We start from the raw sequence: 19,468 nt of genomic DNA, 5'->3' as shown, positions 1-19,468 counted from the left end.
CTACCCCCACCCCCTCTGTTATTTTGAAAAAAACAAAAGGTAGCAGTGTGTGTGTGTGTGTGAATGATCAGGCATGTACTGTATTACACAGAATTTACTGAACAGTGAAGCAGTTACTAAATTTTATTGAGTTTACTAAGTTACTACTTACTAAGGTTCTTGATAAATGACTATCAGACTTTGAAAACCTGGTATCACTGAATCATGTTCAACAATTTTGTTGAATTACATTAACTAAAAAGGTTTTTAAATTGGATTTTGAATGAATGTGCAATTAATTGTTATAGTTTTTAATTTTCCTGTTACAAACCGCCCAGTCACATGACCCCCCCCAGCCACACCCACCAAGCCACACCCACAGAACAAGTAATAAAAAAAATTTGAATTCCACCACTGGCTGGGGGGCACTGAGGATCAGTTTGTAGCACCAAGGTCGACTGAAAAAGTTTGGGAATCACTGGTTTAAAACATCCTTTAAATATTTCTTTGCATCTGAGTCTTTAATCTTTAGTCTTTCTCTTTGATTTTTAGTCTTTGATCCTTCTCCATAAATCCAATAACTGCTTTCTTACTATTTGGAGATGTTTTTTTAAATAATTTTTAACAGATTAAATCTTTAGGGTAAATGTTGGATGTTATCTCACCCAGTTTCACTGTTCTGTCCACTCACTGCTCCAATACAAGCTTTTATTGTCCCAGTTGTCCCAGCTGATGACATACCAAAATGGCTGTCGTCCCTGCTGCCGTTTGGGAGAGCTTTCTTCAGATCAACAAGGAAATTGCAGTTTCCTCATGATTGATGAAGCACCTCTCCTTTCTTCATCACTCCTCCATGGGGGCTTGGCCCCATAGGGCAGTGGTTCCCAAACTTTTTCAGTCCACCGACCCCTTGGTGCTACAAACTGATCCTCAGTGCCCCCCACCCAGTGGTGGAATTCAAATTTTTTACGACTGGTTCTGTGGGCGTGGCTTGGGGAGTCATGTGACTGGGTGATTTGCATGAAGGAATAAAAATAGTAACAGTAAAATTCAAAACTGTAACAATTAATTGGACATTTATTCAAAATCCAATTTAAAAACCTTTGTAGTTAGTTAATTCAACAAAATTGTTGAACATGATCCAGTGATACCAGGTTTTCAAAGTCTGATAGTCATTTATCAAGAACCTTAGTAACTAGTAACTTAGTAAACTTAGCAGAATTTAGTAACTATTTCACTGTTAATGTGATAGATGGCCTTGATGAAGTGATACCAGTTTCCCAATGTCTTTCCCAATTAGCAGGAGTCTTAAATCACCACGTTCAGTAATCTGGAGTCATTTTCTTTGCTTGGAGACCACACTGAAGCCATGTTCCACCAAATATGATGTTGGAAATGCAACAAGGAGCTTCTTAACCACTGTCCATAGTGCAGGATAGCGATCATTAATTTTTTTCTGTAACTAAAACTCTTGGTACAATTTCTTGAACTTTGGCTTCAGCTCAATGTCACCAAGATTTGCTTGAATTATTTGATGAGATTATTGCATGGTACCTAGGGATTCCCAATATGGAAAGTGAGAATGGGAACATTTTAACAGATCTATATGTTATTGGGTTATAATTTTCACTAAAGAACCGTGGGGATGAAAAGGGAAATATAGGCAATGGAGTCCAATCCCCCTCCTCAACAGTTTGGAAGAATAACTCTAGCAAAATGCAGCCTTTTACCTCTTTGGGGATTATTATTATTATTATTATTATTATTATTATTATTATTATTATTATTATTATTATTATTATTATTATTATTATTATTATTATTATTATTATTATTATTATTATTATTATTATTATTATTATTATTATTATTATTATTTGGGGATTATTATTATTATTAATAATAATAATAATAATAATAATAATAATAATAATAATAATAATAATAATAATAATTTATTTTTCCCAATGCAACTCATGCAAAGGGTCATCCACAACTACATTACATTTTCCACACTCATATTTGTGATTCCTTATAACTTCTTTAAACTAAACATTTTTAGTACAAATCAACGCATTGACATATATATCACTAATGCAGTTTCCTATCTCTTCCATTGACATAATTAACACCTTATGTATTGAATACAAGTATATCAAGTATAGGTTAAACATGAATTGAAAAACATCTAATTCAAATGTATAAGCTGTGAATTTATTTTATAATCACAGGCAAACATTGCACTTATGCCTAAGTCCTCTACCCACGCACATTATAAGACAGATAAAACTATCTTAGCTGGCTGTTGCAAATATTACTCTGCTAATTCAACAAGAAATGCTACTGCATGAATTCTTAATGCAGAACACAACTAAAAGTGATTTTAGCAATTTTCTTTCCAAGTTAATTCAAAATGTATATCCAAATGTTCCTCTTATTTTTTCCCCAAGCACTAGGGAGGATTATATTCAAAACCAGACACTTTTGCTGTGTGTGTGTGTGTTTGCTTGCTTCTGGTCTCCAGAGTCAGAAGGGCCGGTTGGGACCCCCAGAGGTCATCTAGTCCCACCCCAGACAGCGCCTCCCCGGCCCACATTCCCCAGCCCCACCTCCTCTGGGAAGGCTCCGGTGGGGGGGGGAATGCAGAGCCCCTGCAGAGAGTCCCTGCTGCTCTCCCTCACCCTTCACTCTTACTCCCTCTCTTCGCAGGCCGAGCGGCCGCAGCGTTACTGGGACGGTGATCATGGATGTGTTGTCGCCCCGGGGAGGGGAGGTCTGGCCGCCAGCAAAGGGCTTCCACCGAGGTACCCCATGCAGGCAAAATAGCAAGCGAGCGAAGGAGGATCAGGCAGGACACTGAGGCCCCTTCGCCTCCCACTTTGTCTTGATGAGGTCGCTGCAACTTCCGGGCGCGGACGGACGGAGATAGCCGAAGCGCCGGGCGAGTGGGCGAGCAATGGAGGATCAGGTAGCTCTCTCGCTCGCTCGCCCGCCCCCCGGGTTTTCCCACCACTCTGGCTACCTCTGTCCATCCGCGCCCGCAGCTGCAGAGACCTCATCAAGACAAAGTGGGAGCGAAGGGAGGCGAAATGGCCTCCCTTTGATCACTCGCTATCCCCTCCTGTCCGCACTATGCTAGCCCTGCTCTCACTGATTGGCTGGCTCACCAATCGTCCCGCCCACCTCTAAGAGCCCTATGTATAGAAAGCCAAGCAGAAAAAAAGTTAACTGGATTTAGATAGGGTTCTTAGAGGCAGGCGGGGTAATTGCCAATCAGTGAGTGGGCAGGGCTAGCATAGTGCTGGTGGGCAGGGGAAGCGAGCGATCGAGCAGCTTCTGGATGGGCGGGGGTGAGTGAGCAAACTGGTTCTGAATAGCTCGCTAGAGGAGGCTACCTCCAGCACTCCTTTGCCGCCCCCCCTTGCCTCTTACTGCCCCCCTGCCGCCACCTGGCCTCTTACCGCCCCCCTAAGCCATCTCACTGCACCCTAGGGGGCGGTAGCACCCACTTTGGGAACCACTGCCATAGGGTCTGCTTGCCGGCTGCATTTCACTATTTTCAAGCCGTTCCTGCCACAACATCAACCAGAAGTCTTAATTATTTTAATTCTTCATTTAGACTTTAATTGCATTGTTTTTACTATTATATTTTATATATTTAATTGTAATGATGATGCTTGTCCATCGTGTTCATAGAGGACCATGACATCTTACAGGTTGTGGGCTGTCCACAGTCTGCAGGTGGCTGATAAGGCCTATATGGGCACGAAATGTTCTGCCACATGTCGGGCAGACATGTGTGGGCACCATTGTTGCAGCATTTGCAGCTCTGGCTTTGCAGAGTACTTGCTTCTCTTGTGCTATGTTTTTTCTGTCTTTAAATGTCTGGCAGCCTTGGTAGATCAGCGTACGCCATGTCGATCAATCATGTGCCAGGGTTTTCCAGGAGGTGGTGTCAATATCCAGGGATTTGAAGGAGGCTTTCAACATGTCTTTATATCACTTACTTTGTCCCCTTTGCGATGCTTTCCTTGAGACAGCTCACCATAGAGGAGCTGTTTAGGGATGGAATGGTCTGCCATCCTTGCAACATGACCTGCTATGGTGTCTGGCACCTTGTCCTACCACCAGATCCTCAGAATTCTACAGAAGCAGATCATGTGGAAATGGTTCAATTGCCTACAGTCCAAGTCTCACTGGCATACATCAGGGTAGTTAGCACTACTGCTTGGTAGACTTTGAGCTTTGTAGCAAGGCTACACAGTGGTCCCACATATTGGTCAGTAGTCTGCCAAATGCAGAGCTTGCCTTGGCGATTCTGCAGTTGACCTCAATGTCAATTGCTATTGCCAAGGGTGCTGCCAAGGTATGTAAATTGGTCGACTGCTTGCAGCATTTGTCCCTTCACTGTGATGGTGGGCTCTTGGTGTTGGGATTTTGGAGCTGGCTGATGCATCACTTCTGTCTTCTTTATGTTGATGAGGAGGCCGAAGTTGTCCCATGCTGCTGTGAATTTGTCCATGCTGGCTTGCATTTCCTGTTCTGATCTAGCATTCAGGGCACAGTCGTCAGCAAAGAGGAGGTTACATAGCACAGTCTCCTTTATCTTGGTGACAGCCTGGAGTTTTTACAGGTTGAACAATTTCCCATCGGTCCTGTATTTCAGGCTAACTCTCAAGGAACTGTTGTGAAAGACGTCTGACAGCATGGCTGAAAACGTGCTGAATATTTAATTGTAAACAGCATTGAAAGTTTACATGAAAGCTTGACCATACTGATTTATCAATGAATAAATAAATGTTGGTATTCAAAATATTTTATCACTATTATGTTAGTACATTGACATTGGTTACAGAACACAGGAAAAAGATGAGCACACTTTGCTAGAGACAAATTCCCTGAAGATGGGCTCCAGCATGAGTCTGAAAACTCAGAAGACTAAACCTCTGGTCCCAGTGACCAACTCAGATTGGATCCTGTAAAAAATAAATGTTTGTAGGCAAATTGCACAGAATAAGAGAAAATACATAAGACCCAAATTAGTGTACGTTTGTCTTCAATATTGGTCAAAACATGTTTAATAATCTCCTTTTATCTATTCCCTGTTTATGAAATATAGTGTGGTGCATAGTTCTGGAAATTTTTGCTTCATAAAAATTTAACCTTATGGAATTTTTGCTTCATACTAAACATTTTAATTAATAAATTGTAAATCTGTGAACCCTACCTTTATTAAGGTAAACTTTAGTGGGACTTATTTTTAAGTAAAAATGTACAGTTTTGCAATGTTAGTTTCTTAGTCACTGGTCTGGGAGATAAACCACCCTATCCTATTTGAACATGCTTTGTTTGTGAAAGCCACAGTTGTGGATTATAAGTCATTTGATCACAGTCCTCCCCAGTCTGCACACTCTCTGTAGGAGTGAACTTCAACACCCAGAATTACCTAATTAGGAGAGCCACTACTGAATTCAGCTGGTAGTTGAAATTTCCTGGCCTTGGAAGATCCCTGCATTTGGGAAAGTTCTAGGTTAACACATTATACAACCCAGTTATGCACTCAACCATTCTTAACCACGGCAAAGTGCTTTGTGCAAACTGACATCATGTTATGGCAATAGACAGATGTTCAAGATTGTGGATACATTAGTTCCGTGATGGTGAATCTATGGCACACGTCCCAGAGGTGGCACACAGACCCCTCTCTGTGGGCATGTGTGCCATCGTCAGCTACTCTTCTGCATTCTGGCACGCCAGTCAGCTGGTCTTCACAGGCACTGGAGCACTGGAAAACTGCCTGAAAAATGGCCGAAAAACAGCTTGAAAAGCAGTCTGAAAATGCCCCCAAAACAGGCATGTGCATGACAGCCAGCTGGTCTTCAGGTTTCCGACACTCCAGCGCACATGCACATGCACGCACATTCCAGTTTGGGCACTCGATGCCGAAAAGGTTCACCATCACTGCATTAGTTGGTTCATCAATAAATTGTTCATCATTGTCCTCCTATCCTCCCATTGTCCTCCTATCATATCATACATCCCCAAGTCTGTTCTAGTGGATTCCCAAACTGTCTTTTGGGATGGAGTGCGTAGGACATATTGTGCAACAACACAGTGGAATATTACTGGTTTAACCCTACATAATAGATTGTAAAACTCCTAATAACTACTGTATTAAATGCTTGGTTTTGGCTTAGCAAATGATAACTTGCATAACAGCCCATTTCTCATATTCTTTAGGGGCTTAGTGGCACTTCAAACTCTTCGTAAATTAGAAGAGCTCACTGGAAAGCCTATTCATCAACTTTTTGACTACATTTGTGGAGTGAGTACAGGTAAATTTTCCTGAAATATTGTAATGAGGGAAAAAGTCAATTATTTCTTTTGGAAATATTTATGTATTGAAAAGTAAAGATGGTTTAATTTTATTTTTAGAATTGCATATTATATCTAATTTACAGGAACCCCCCCCCCCCAAAAAAAACCCCAGAAAAGTGGTAGATTAATATGGGGAGAAAGGGTATCAAAGCAATCCCTTAGGAAAATATACAACAAATGTGTTGAAGTCCTGGAAACAGCAGAACATATTCATCTGGAACTCCACTATGACTTATCGTATTTTTCGGACTATACAACGCACCAGACTATAAGACACACCTAATTTTACAGGAAGAAAACAAGAAAAAAATAGTTTTTGGCCTCCGTGTTTCATGTTTTCACCCTCCCAGGCCCCCAGAAGCACTTTTCAGTGCTCCGCACGTCTTATTTTGCCAAAATGGGCCTGTTTTTGCAAGAAACGCACTCAATTTTGTCCTGTGGAGTGCTTCTGGGGGGCCAGAAGGGCGAAAATGCAATGTGTGGAGAGCTTGGGAGACCAAAAATGGGCCAATTTTTTGCAAAAACAGGACACGTGGAGCACTACAGAGTGCTTCTGGGGGCACATGGAGGGTTCGGGAAATTTTCACCCACTTTTTCAGGTATACTCCGAAAAATGCAGTAATATTGTAGGTTATCCTTGTATGAAGCATGAGCAGCTAATGATAACGTTCTGCTCCAAAGTATATGCAAGAAGGAAGGATTAAGTGTTTGTCTGCAAACATTACATTTCTTTTCTGTTTTGTTGTTTAAGACAGCAAAATAGGGTAGCTGGTTGATTTAATACACTTTGTGTTAATAATGTATCACAGATATTACAGTGCAGACTGAATAGAGCTGGTAAGTGATGTTTCAGGTTTCACACTATTGTCTTAAAACACTAGGTGAAGCTATACATGAACTTTAATTATCATGTGTTGGTTTTTCACGGAGATACCTTCACTAAGATCTGCAAATCTTCAGAACAGATAATATTTATTCAGGTTCTATAGCCGTCCATCTCAATCAATGACTGGGTGACTTACAATTTAAAAAATATTAAAATACTAGAAACATTTTAAGAATTAAAAAATGCATGTCAGCACCACTGATAAATTCTAATGTTATACGCAAACTGCTGTATACTGTTATCAACCATCCTTTCATAAGATGGGACAGTGGTGGGTTGCTCTTAGTGTCGCTACTGGTACGCTGATTGCCGTCTGTCCGTGCACGAGCCTGGCATTTGCTGTGCACGCACAGGCTCCACACGCTGTACAGCTATAGAGCGTGGGCTGGCAGGTGGGCCTAGTACCTAGTACCACCATACCGGTACACTCTCAGCTGCTCCAGGCCGCTACCGACAGCAACCCACCACTTAGATGGGCTCTTCCAAATGTCTTGGATTACAACTCTCAAGTAAAAGAATACTACTATAAAGATTAATTAGGATAACTTTGCTGGCTGAGAGTTATATCTAATATTTTTATTCAGAAGGGCTACTGCAGTAGAAGCAACAATTATGCTTATTGGTTGAAGCCATGTCAAGCATGTAGGCTGAACCAGGATTTTTCTGAGGTCTTCCTTTTGAAACTACATCATAACATAATCCTCGTTAATTTCCTGCCTTAGAATCATGGGAATCCATGGTGCCATTTTTTTTAGCAGTGGTAAATGGAGGAATCTCTAAAGGCCACAGAAAAGAGATTCAGGTAGGCTTTATGTGGTTTGGAATCTTAGGTTGCCAATCCTTGCATAAGATGATAGACATTTAGATTGTTATTCAAATTTATAAATATTTATTTGCAGGTGCTATATTGGCATTTATGTTAGGATTATTCCATATACCTCTGGATGAATGTGAAGAACTTTACCGGAAATTAGGAACAGATGTCTTTAAGCAAAATGTCATTGTTGGAACAGTTAAAATGGGATGGAGCCATGCATTTTATGACAGTGAAATATGGGAGAAAATGCTTAAGTAAGTTAATATGAAATTATTTGCCAATCATGTTTCCTTCAGTATAATCCAAAATATAAAACAGACCTCTTTCTCTATTATATTAATTAATAAGAAGATAGTGTTTTTTTAATCAGATGTGGGCCTCCTTGTTTTATTTATTGGTGGCTCCTTAAAAGAATCCACACCTTTTCCTAGGCTTGCACAGTGATCCCTTGGAAAATTTGTATTTGAGTTAAAGAGGCAACAACAGGGCAGCAACCTAACTAACACTGTATCATATATCCTTGGTGTGGAGATCTTTTTCTTATGATTTTGTTCTGTCATCACTAAATCCATTTTATGGTTTAGAATTTTTTAGCACAAGTAAGCAGAATGTGGTAATAATTATGATAGGCAGATACTTACCGTATTTTTCGCCCTATAGGACGCTCCGGAATATAAGACGCACCCAATTTTAAAGGAGGAAAATCTAGACAAAAAAGATTATGAACCAAATACTATAGTAAAATATTTTATATCAACTGTATAAAGTTAACAGCAGTTTAAGAACAATTTTATGTCAACCATGTAACATATTAAGAACTATCTTTACTCTCATTAACAGTCAGAGCAAGAAACAGCAAGAAATCCAGAAATGAAAGAACTGTCAATATTACCAATATGTTCTTCATTTCCCCTCCCCACTTATATTTCATCTGGTGCTCTCTTATCCAGCCATATTTCATCTAGTGGTCTCATAACCCCTCATATCTCATCTGGTGCTCTCTAACCCCCATATTTCATCTGGTGGTCTCATAACCCCCTCATATGCATCTGGTTTGAGTGAATGCTGCTGGAAAGGAGATTGTAAAAACTCATGAATGAAACTCATTTAACAATGCTCTTGCTTAGCAACCAAAACTTTGGGCTCAATTGTGATCATAAGTTCTCTTCCTTCTTCTTTCTTTCTTTCTTTCTTTCTTTTTCTTTCTTCCTTCCTTCCTTCTTCCTTTCTTTCTTGTGTCTCTCTCTCCCTCTTTCTTTCCTTCCTTCCTTCTTTCCTTCCTTCCTTCCTTCCTTTCTTTCCTTCCTTCCTTTCTTGTGTCTCTCTCCAACGTTCTTTCTTTCTCTTTCTATCTTTGTCTCTCTCTCTCCCTTCCTTCCTTCCTTTCTCTCTTACTCTTTCTTTCTCACTCTCCCCCCACCCTCTCACACACACATACGTACCTTCCAGTTGGCAAAAATTTCTGTTTTGCCAGCTGGGAGGCTGGCAAAGAAGCCTCGTTTCCCTGCCGCCCGTGGCACTTCACTTGCTGCAACTCGGACAATGGGGAGGTGGGCGTAGCGCTGTCCGGGTTGCAGCAAGAAGAAGGATCAGCTGCAGGAGTCCGGCAGAGCAGCGTGCGGAGCCGCGCGGAGCCCCGGGGAGACGGGCTCCGCGCGCAGCTCTGCCGGACTCCCGCAGCCGATCCTTCTTCTTTAGGGGTCAGCGGATGATCGGCAGCCCGGCAGAGCAGCGCGCAGAGCCCGTCTCCCCGGGGCTCCGCGCGGCTCCGCACGCTGCTCTGCCGGATTCCCGCAGCCAATTCTTCTTCTTTAGGGGTCAGCGGATGATCGGCAGCCCGGCAGAGCAGCGCGCAGAGCCCGTCTCCCCGGGGCTCTGCGCGGCTCCGCATGCTGCTCTGCCGGACTCCCGCAGCCGATCCTTCTTCTTGCTGCAACCTGGACAGCGCTACTCCCACCTCCCCATTGTCCGAGTTGCAGCAAGTGAAGTGCCACGGGCGGCAGGGAAAAGGAGGCTTCTTTGCCAGCCTCCCAGCTGGCAAAACAGAAATTTTTGCCAACTGGAAGGTACGTATGTGTGTGTGAGAGGGGGGGAGTGAGAAAGAAAGAGTAAGAGAGAAAGGAAGGAAGGGAGAGAGAGAGACAAAGATAGAAAGAGAAAGAAAGAACGTTGGAGAGAGAGAAAAGGTCTTTGCTCCCTCTGTCTTGCAGCAAGCCCCGATGCAAAAAAACACCAAGGACTTGCGAGTGAGTGACAGGGGCGGAGCTTCCGGGTTCATTGACCAACCGGCAGAAACCCACCACTGCCCAGGTGGCTACATTTGGCCTATAAGACGCACCCAGATTTTCACCCTCTTTTTTGGAGTAAAAAAGTGCGTCTTATAGGGCAAAAAATACGGTAATTAACATAGGAACAAAAGTACATTAATAATAAATAATAATAATAAATTGAATTTATTAGCCGCTCCCTTTCCAAGTAGGACTCGGGGCGGCGTACAATGGAGCATATAAAACATAGAAAATGTATAAAAAACAAATAGACATACATACATACCAAACACATATACACATACACGGACACGGACACGGAGGAGGTAACAAATTACATCATATAGACAGTTAAAATTAGCATTAAAATACCCCAATTGTAAGAACTCAATATGTAATTAAAAATTTAACGTTTAAAAACAATTTAAAAAACAGTTAGGAGGAATAAGAGAAAAATTACGATTGAGCCAGGCCAGATAATTGAAAAAGGTGGGTCTTCAGCTGTACACGGAAGGAGCGGAGATCGGACGTAATCCTGATGTCACGGGGGAGGTCATTCCACAGGGCTGGGCCCATCACAGAGAAGGCTCTGCTCCTGGGTGTCGCCCCCCGACACTGTTTGGCGGACGGCACCCGGAGAAGTCCCTCTCTGTGTGAGCGAATCGGTCGTAGGGATGTGTGGGGCAGGATGCGATCCTGCATGTAACTAGGCCCTATGCCATGAAGCGCTTTAAAGATCATAATCAAAACCTTGAAACGCACTCGGAAGACCACAGGAAGCCAGTGCAGCTCACGCAGGAGAGGTGTTACAGGGGAGTATCTAGTCCTCCCCATAATCACCCGCGCGGCCGCGTTCTGGACCAACTGTAGTCTCCGAGTGCATCTCAAGGGAAGCCCCATGTAGAGAGCATTGCAGTAATCCAGGCGAGACGTCACTAGCGCATGGGTGACTGTGCGTAGGGCATCCCGGTCCAATAAGGGGCGCAATTGGCGCATCAGGCGGACCTGATGGAACGCCCCCCTTGCCACGGCTGTTACATGGTCATCCATGGACAGCCGGGCATCTAGGAGGACGCCCAAATTGCGCACCTGTTCCATGGGGGCTAGTTGGACGCCCCCAATGGCCAGAGATGGAAGCACCTGGTTGAACCGGGAGGCCGGAAGCCACAGCCACTCCGTCTTGGAAGGGTTGAGTTTTAGTCGGTTGCCATCCATCCAGACCCGTACGGCCTCCAGACACCGGGACATCATTTCGACAGCCTCATTGGGGTGGTTCGGGGTGGAAATGTATAGCTGAGTATCATCAGCATACAGATGATATCCCACCCCAAAACCACGGATGATCTCGCCCAGCGGTTTCATATATGTGTTGAACAGGAGAGGCGAGAGCACCGATCCCTGTGGCACTCCACATGTGAGTGGCCTCCGGGTCGAACTCTGCTCCCCTGCCAACACACGTTGCGTCCGATCAGAGAGGTAGGAGCCAAACCACCGTAAAACGGTGCCCCTGACTCCCAGCCCCTCTAGCCGGCGCAACAGGATACCATGGTCGATGGTATCGAACGCCGCCGAGAGATCTAATAGGACCAGGATAGAGGAACAACCCCTATCTCTGGCCCTCCAGAGATCATCAACCAATGCGACCAAGGCCGTCTCAGTGCTGTGCCCGGGTCGGAAGCCGGACTGGCGCGGGTCTAGATAATCATTTTCCTCCAGGTGACGAGGGAACTGCTGTGCCACCACACTCTCTACAACCTTCGCTAAAAAAGGAAGGTTGGAGACCGGACGATAATTGACTAGGTCCGTTGGGTCCAGGGAAGGCTTCTTGAGCAGGGGCCTCACCACCGCCTCTTTCAAGGCGGCCGGTAGAGACCCCTCACCCAACGAGGCGTTCACCAGGCCCAGGAGCCAGTCGCGCGTAACCTCCCAGGATGCCAGTACAAGCCAGGAGGGACACGGGTCCAATAAACATGTGGTGGGTCGCAGACGTCCACGCAACCTGTCCAAATCCTCGATGGCAACCGAGTCGAACTCCTCCCAGAGCGGTCCCTCAAGACTCGCCACGGGCGTCTCTACTGGACCACTGAAAGGGGCCCATCCCGTCCGGATTTGAGCGACTTTGTCCTGTAGATATTTCCCAAACTCCTCTGCTCTGCCCTGTAGTGGGGCTTCCCGTGGTCTCTCAAACAAGAGGGAACGGGTCACCCGAAACAGGGCGGCAGGGCGGTTATCTGCAGACGCAATAAGAGCGGCACAATGTTGACGTTTGGCCGCTCTTAATGCCACGAGGTACGTCTTCAAATATGCTCGTACCTGTGCTTAATCTTGTTTTAAACAGAATTACTAACTTTACAAAGTAATTGAATTATATCAATACACTAACATAATGCTGTTGCTAAACCTGTGTTCCTCACTGAGGCTAGGGCGAAAGAGGTCATTCCAGATTAGGTTTTATGAGCTTCAGAGCCTTCTACTTTCAATTCCCAGCTATCTTCTGCTTGAATATAATATGGGAGGCAAAGCTTTATACAACCAACCTTTGATTGTTGGTTCCATCATTTAGTCCTCATGTGATATCTCCTTAATTCAAACACAGATTTTCCTTTGTCTAAGGTTAATGTTATAGAGATTTAAATCAAATAATTGTGTTGATTCAACTCTAGCAAACTATATGATTATTTATTACATTTATTTACTGCCCATGTTGCTATCCAGAGCAATTTATGGAAATGAATTTAATAGCTCTGTTTTCTGAATATATGAAGATGAGTTCTTAGAGCTTGTGGGTTGGTTTCCAAATGTTTCATTACTAGGCTTGGTAACATGGTCAACAGAGTTTAGTGGATGTCAATGTCAGTGTTCTTCTGTTTATAAGGGCTTTGTGTGGTCTTATAATGGATCAAGTGAGGGTGTCTAAAGTGAAGTTCTTGTGATCGGTCTTGTGATTGGTCTCGTGATGAGACAGGTGTGGGTGTGTCATGTGAGAGTCTCGTAATGGGTCTTGTGATGGCTCAGGTATGTATCATCAGTGGAAGTCTTGTGATGGGGAGGTTACATCAGTGAAGATCATTGGGAGGTGAAGTGCTGATTAAGGGCTTACATGGATTAGTTGAGGGTCAATGCTGTCTCTGGTTAGCTGTGGGGTTGATTTGGATTGTAGGCTGGTTGCAGGTCAATATGTCTGTTGATGGAATTGTTCGTTGCGTGTCAGGCTTCTATGAGCTCATAAGCATGATGGGTGCTAGTGTGGCTGATGATTTTTGTGTTGCTCCAATTGAATTAGTGCTGTTTGGTGTCAGTGTGAGTAGAAATTAAGGATTTAATTACTGCCAGCTGGTGCTTGTGGATCTTGGGTTTTTTTCTGAATATATGTCTAACTGCTATTTTTGAAAAATTAAGATTGTAATTACTTTAAAATTTACTGTTTTTAAATAATCTGTCAAGAAAAGCTGGTAATGCTGAAAATACTTTAATGAGTTATTCCTTCTTTCTGTAAAAAAAACAAAAAACAACCAATAGTAATAGATAGTAATAAGAATAATTTTACTGAACTGATTCTAAATCCCAAAGGCATTCAGGATTTAAGTTCTTTAAAAAAACCAAAACCATGGTATTAAAATTAATAGAAATGAAGCAATAGAAATTATCCATGGAAATTATTACAATCAGTGATAGAGATACTGTGCTAAACAGACATATATCCAAGCTAATTCTCACTTTTAGCACATGCTTTTTATATGTTGATTTTAATCAAACTAGACAAATGAATGCAAAACCACGCTCCCTACATGATTGAGAACTGTAGTTCCTAAGAGGAAGGAGAGACAGTGCAAACTCTAAAATTGTAATCTTGGCAATTTATCTGGTTTGTGTAGGGAACGAATGGGATCCGATGTTATGTTTGAAACTGCAAGAAATCCTAAATGTCCTAAGGTAAGTTTATTTTCCTAAGGTGTTTACTATTTTCCTTGAATTTGTTGCTACCTGTGTTTCCCCCAAAATAAGACCGCTACAAAAGATGCATTTGGGCTTATTTTCTGGTTAGGTATTATTTTGGGGAAAATATGGTACTAAATGTTTCCATCTGGCTGACAATCTTAACTGGTCCTTCTTTTTAGGATCGGGCTTATATTACAATAATCCTGAAAAATCATGCTTATTTTCCAGTTGGGTCTTAATCTTCAGGGAAACAGGTTATTTATTTTTAATCATATCTTACAAAGTATTGATATGCATTCTTCTTCCTTCCTTTAAAAAAAGGATGAGCAGTTCAAATAGCCTAATAGCTTGTTAGTTGAGACATTCTTTTTTTCTTAGTTTATAATATAAAAAAGAAAAATACAAAAGCAAATTATAGGAAAAATAGGGAAAGGAAAAGTGTAGAAAGGAAAGGAAAAAGAAAGAAAAGGCATTGATTTCTAACTCCCTTTGGTGAAAGAGAATAAGATAATAACATTAAACATTAAAACATCAACGTTTTACTTTTAGATAATAGTATAAACTAGCCATTTCTATAACAATAAATCTATTAATCAGTAAAACCCAAAATCAACGTTTCATTGTTTTCCATCTCAAGCACAAAGTCCAGAAGCAGTTTCCAAGTAGAAATAAAATAGTTGTATTTTTTTTCTTTAATCAAAGCAATTAATTTAGCCATCTCTGCTAACTCCATCAACTTTTGAAGGCATTCATCCCTTGTGGGAATCAAAATGTCTTTCCATTTTTGTGCATAGAGTAATCTTGCTGCTTTCAACATATGTAACATAAAAGTTCCCATTTTTTCCCCAAGTCTTTTTCCATTAAACCCAAAAGAAAAGCTTCTGGTTTTATCTTTATATTCACTTTAAGAATATTCTGTATTAGAATATGAATTTACTCCAATATTTCTTTGCTTTATCACATGTCCACCATAAATGATATAAAGTCCCTTCTTTACGTTTGAATTTCCAACATTCATTGAAATACTGTTATACATTCTTGACAACTTGTCTAGTTTTAAATGCCAGTGATATATACAGTATCTTATAATTTCTTTCTTTTAAATTATAATTTATTGTAAATTTTAAACCTTTCGTCCACATATTCTCCCATTGTTCAAGCATTACATTATATCCAAAATTCCTTGCCCTCTGAATCATGCAATGCTTTACATATTTATTTTCCAAATTCAAATTCAATAATAATTTATAGACCCTAGCAATAATATATTCATCACGACCACACAGTAAGATTTCCAATTCATTTTTAACAAAGTCAAACCCATAACTCTTTTTATCTCATTTAAATCTTTCTTTCAATTGTAAATATCTGAACCAATGGCAGACATATCCTTCTGATTCTAACTCTTCCTTAGACTTGAGAATAGGATCACCAATATTAAAAGATATTATTTGACCATGAGTCTGGCTTCGCCACCGTTTCTTTTCTGAAAAAAGCTTCCTGGAGGGATGTCCAAAGAGGCATCTTCATTAAAAAACCTTGTTTTATATTTATTCCAAACTCTTAGAATGGCACGTCTAAGAAGTGATTATTAAAATCAATATTTACTTTAACCTTGTCATACCATAAATGATCGTGCCATCCAAATATTCATTCATGACCTTCTAGATCAAATAGCCTCTTATTCTGAAAGTTCACTCCTCTTTTAGCCAGACCAAACAACAAGCATCAAAATACAATTTAAAATCTGGTAAACCTCAAACTCCCTCTTTCCTTAGTATTTTACAGTAATTTGTATCCAATTCTTGATTTTTTTCCTTGCCATATAAATTTAGAAATATCCATCTGCCATTGTTTAAATGGAGTATCAATTGCAAGTATTGGTAATGTGTGAAACAAAAAAAGTTTTTCTGGTAAGACATTGATCTTAATTACAGAAATTCTACCCAATAGTAATAGATGCAGTTGATCCCATCTTAATAAATTCTTTTTGATATCATTCCAGAGAGGCACATAGTTTTGCATTCGTGTTTGTCAATATGACCCCCAAATATTTCACCTTTTTCTCAACTCTAAAACCAGACTTTTTAGTCAATTATATCAATACAATACAATAGTAGAGTTGGAAGGGACCTTGGAGGTCTTCTAGTCCAACCCCCTGCCTAGGCAGGAAACCCTATACCGTTTCAGACAAATAGCTATCCAACATCTTCTTAAAGACTTCCAGTGTTGGGGCATTCACAACTTCTGGAGGCAAGCTGTTCCACTGATTAATTGTTCTCACTGTCAGGAAATTTCTCCTCAGTTCTAAGTTGCTTCTCTCCTTGATTAGTTTCCACCCATTGCTTCTTGTTCTACCCTCAGGTGCTTTGGAGAATAGTTTGACTCCGTCTTCTTTGTGGCAACCTCTGAGATATTGGAATAATGCTATCATGTCTCCCCTAGTCCTTCTTTCTCTTAAGCTAAACATACCCAGTTCCTGCAACCGTTCTTCATGTGTTTTAGTCTCCAGTCCCCTAATCATCTTTGTTGCTCTTCTCTGCACTCTTTCTAGAGTCTCCACATCTTTTTTACATCGTGGCGACCAGAACTGAATGCAGTATTCCAAGTGTGGCCTTACCAAGGCATTATAAAGTGGTATTAACACTTCACGTGATCTTGATTCTATCCCTCTGTTGATGCAGCCTAGAACTGTGTTGGCTTTTTTGGCAGCTGCTGCACACTGCTGGCTCATATTTAAATGGTTGTCCACTAGGACATATTTAAATGGTTGTCCACTAGGATATCACAGTCTTGTGAAGCTATATTCTTAATAAACATTGTTGTTTTATTTTAAAGCTCATTAAAACCCTAAGGTAATTTCCTAATATGAGCAAATCTGGAGTTTAAGTTTTGTCTATTTCAAGTTCAAGGGTGTTTTCTTCCCAATTAATTAACTGGGCCAAGGCTTTAATTATCCTTTATCTGATATCCTCTCCAGACTCTTCAGTAACTACCCAGAATCTTAATTGTAGCTGCTTTAAGTTCTAATTCTAAGAGGGTCTTTTCATCCAAATCAACTTGGCTCTGGACCTCTTTCTTTCAATTTATGTTCCATAAGATCCATTCTATCCTTCAACAGCTTAATATCTCCAGTCAAGTGTTGCGTCTCCTCACAAAGTTTCTTTGAGAGTGTATCAAGTTTTGTTCCCATTGTCTGAATTACAGTAGTTCATGTGTTTTAACTGCCAAAAAGATTAAAAATTCTGCATCTCCAGATATTCTTTCCATTTTTTCCATCCTCTTGTGTGTAACCATCTTGTCAGAATATAACTAAAGTTTAAAATTTTAAACTAGTCAATTTATAACATTAAATCCAATGGGTGAAATGATGCTACTGGACAGTTAATAAGAGTTAATAATTCAGTCTTTTGGCTCCCTCATGTGATCAAACAACTCCACTGCAATATAAAAAAACACCTTAGTCTGTGCCTCTTTGTTTTAACAACCCACACAATATCCAATCAGAAGCAATTAAAATCCATTTCTCCCCCTCCTCACAACAGGATCAAAACACCATTTAGGAAGTCTTTATTTTAAAGGCAAAGAAGTTCAACAGTCAATTAAAGATATAAAATCCTTTAGAAGTTTCAAAAGTACAAGTAGTCCTCGATTTATGACCACAATTGAGCCCAACATTTCTATTGTTAAGTGAAACATTTGTTAAGCGAGTTTTGCCCCATTTTATAACTTTACTTGCCGCATTTATTAAGTGAATCTCTGAAGTTGTTAACTTAGTAACACAGTTGTTAAGTGAATCTGGCTTCCCCATTGACTTCGCTTGTCAGAAGGTCACAGAAGGTGATCACGTGACCTTAGGACACGGCAACCATCATAAATATGAATCAGTTCCCAATTATCTGAATTTTGATCTTGTGACCATGGGGATACTATAATGGTCATAAGTGAAAAATGGTCATAAGTCCCTTTTTTCAATCCTGTTGTAACTTTGAACAGTCAATAAATGAACTGTTATAAGTCAAGGACTACCTGTAGTTTCCACAGTGATTTCCAACTTTTTATTTTGGCTCGGATACACCAACCCCTCCCCTCCTCACCATCTTAAAGTCAGAGGGAGCCCTTTTAAAGCAAAAAGTAAATATAGAAAACACTAGTGTCTAAGAAACAGTGGAGACTTTATTGTCCATTTTAAATGCCTGGTTCTTCCACAGTGAACTTGCTTTTGTTGCCCTGCCCCCAACCAGAGACTTACTCAATTACTTCTTCAAGTAGCTCTTTGTAACCATCCAGCTATCCGGGTGAACAAAAGGTTTGATTTCCAGAGCGTCCCCTTTCCCAGGGAAGTTTCTGACTTACAAAACATTCTAAGTTTAAAATTGTGAGAATCGATAGCAGATCAAGAAAAGAATGGTATAAGTAAGTATACACATACACACACACACACACACACACACACACACACACACACACACACTGGGAAGCAGAGAGAAGGCTACCGGGTTTTTCAGAGTATAAGACGCACTGGAGTATAAGACGCACAAAAAAAGGGCATGGATAGCCCTTAAGAGGTTTGTAGAGTGTTCCTGGGGAGGGGGGGGGCATAAAATGAGCAAAAAAGGCCCCTTTTTGTCCAAAAAGGACATTAGGAAGTTTATAGAGCAGTGATGGCGAACCTTTTTTGGCTCGCGTGCCACAAGGGGGAGCGCAGGGGGGTCGAGTGTGGGCGTGCCGCACCCATAATGCAACGTGCGACCCCCCCAGTGCGCATGCGCGCACAACGTGCGACCCCCCCATTTTTACATGGTTTTTTGTGCCCTCCCCAGGCTCCAGGGGCTTTATAGGAGCTTGGGGAGGGCGAAAAGAGCCTCCCCCGACCCCACAGAGGCCCTCCGGAGGCTCCAGGGACTGTCCGGAGGCTTCCCTGAAGCCTTCGGAGCGCTTAAAACCACCCTCCGAGCAACCCGGAAGTCGGAGGGTGGTTTTAAGTGCTGCGAAGGCATCAGGGAAGCCTCGGACGGTCCCTGAAGCCTTCGGAGCGCTTAAAACCACCCTCCGAGCAAACCGGAAGTCACTTCCGGGTTGCTCGGAGGGTCGTTTTAAGCGCTCCGAAGGCATCAGGGAAGCCTCGGACGGTCCCTGAAGCCTTCGTAACGCTTAAAACGACCCTCCGAGCAACCCAGAAGTCACTTCCGGTTTGCTCGG

The 19,468-nt window shown here is 41.6% G+C and overlaps 1 protein-coding gene across 4 annotated transcripts in view; it reads left to right on the top strand.

Annotated features, from left to right (window-relative positions):
- PNPLA8 (patatin like domain 8, phospholipase A2) overlaps nucleotides 1–19,468 on the top strand; it is a 72,413-nt gene that overhangs the window by 19,125 nt on the left and 33,820 nt on the right. For all 4 annotated transcript variants that reach the window (XM_081957213.1, XM_081957215.1, XM_081957212.1 and 1 more), the window contains exons 5-7: nucleotides 6,220–6,314; nucleotides 8,143–8,314; nucleotides 14,203–14,260. In XM_081957213.1, the coding sequence (XP_081813339.1) occupies nucleotides 6,220–6,314; nucleotides 8,143–8,314; nucleotides 14,203–14,260 (325 nt within the window). The remainder of the gene's footprint in view (nucleotides 1–6,219; nucleotides 6,315–8,142; nucleotides 8,315–14,202; nucleotides 14,261–19,468) is intronic.

This window comes from Natrix helvetica, assembly GCF_964273705.1.
Source record: "Natrix helvetica genome assembly, chromosome: 6".
NCBI lineage: Eukaryota > Metazoa > Chordata > Lepidosauria > Squamata > Natricidae > Natrix > Natrix helvetica.
This window is presented reverse-complemented; position numbering and strand designations above follow the sequence as displayed.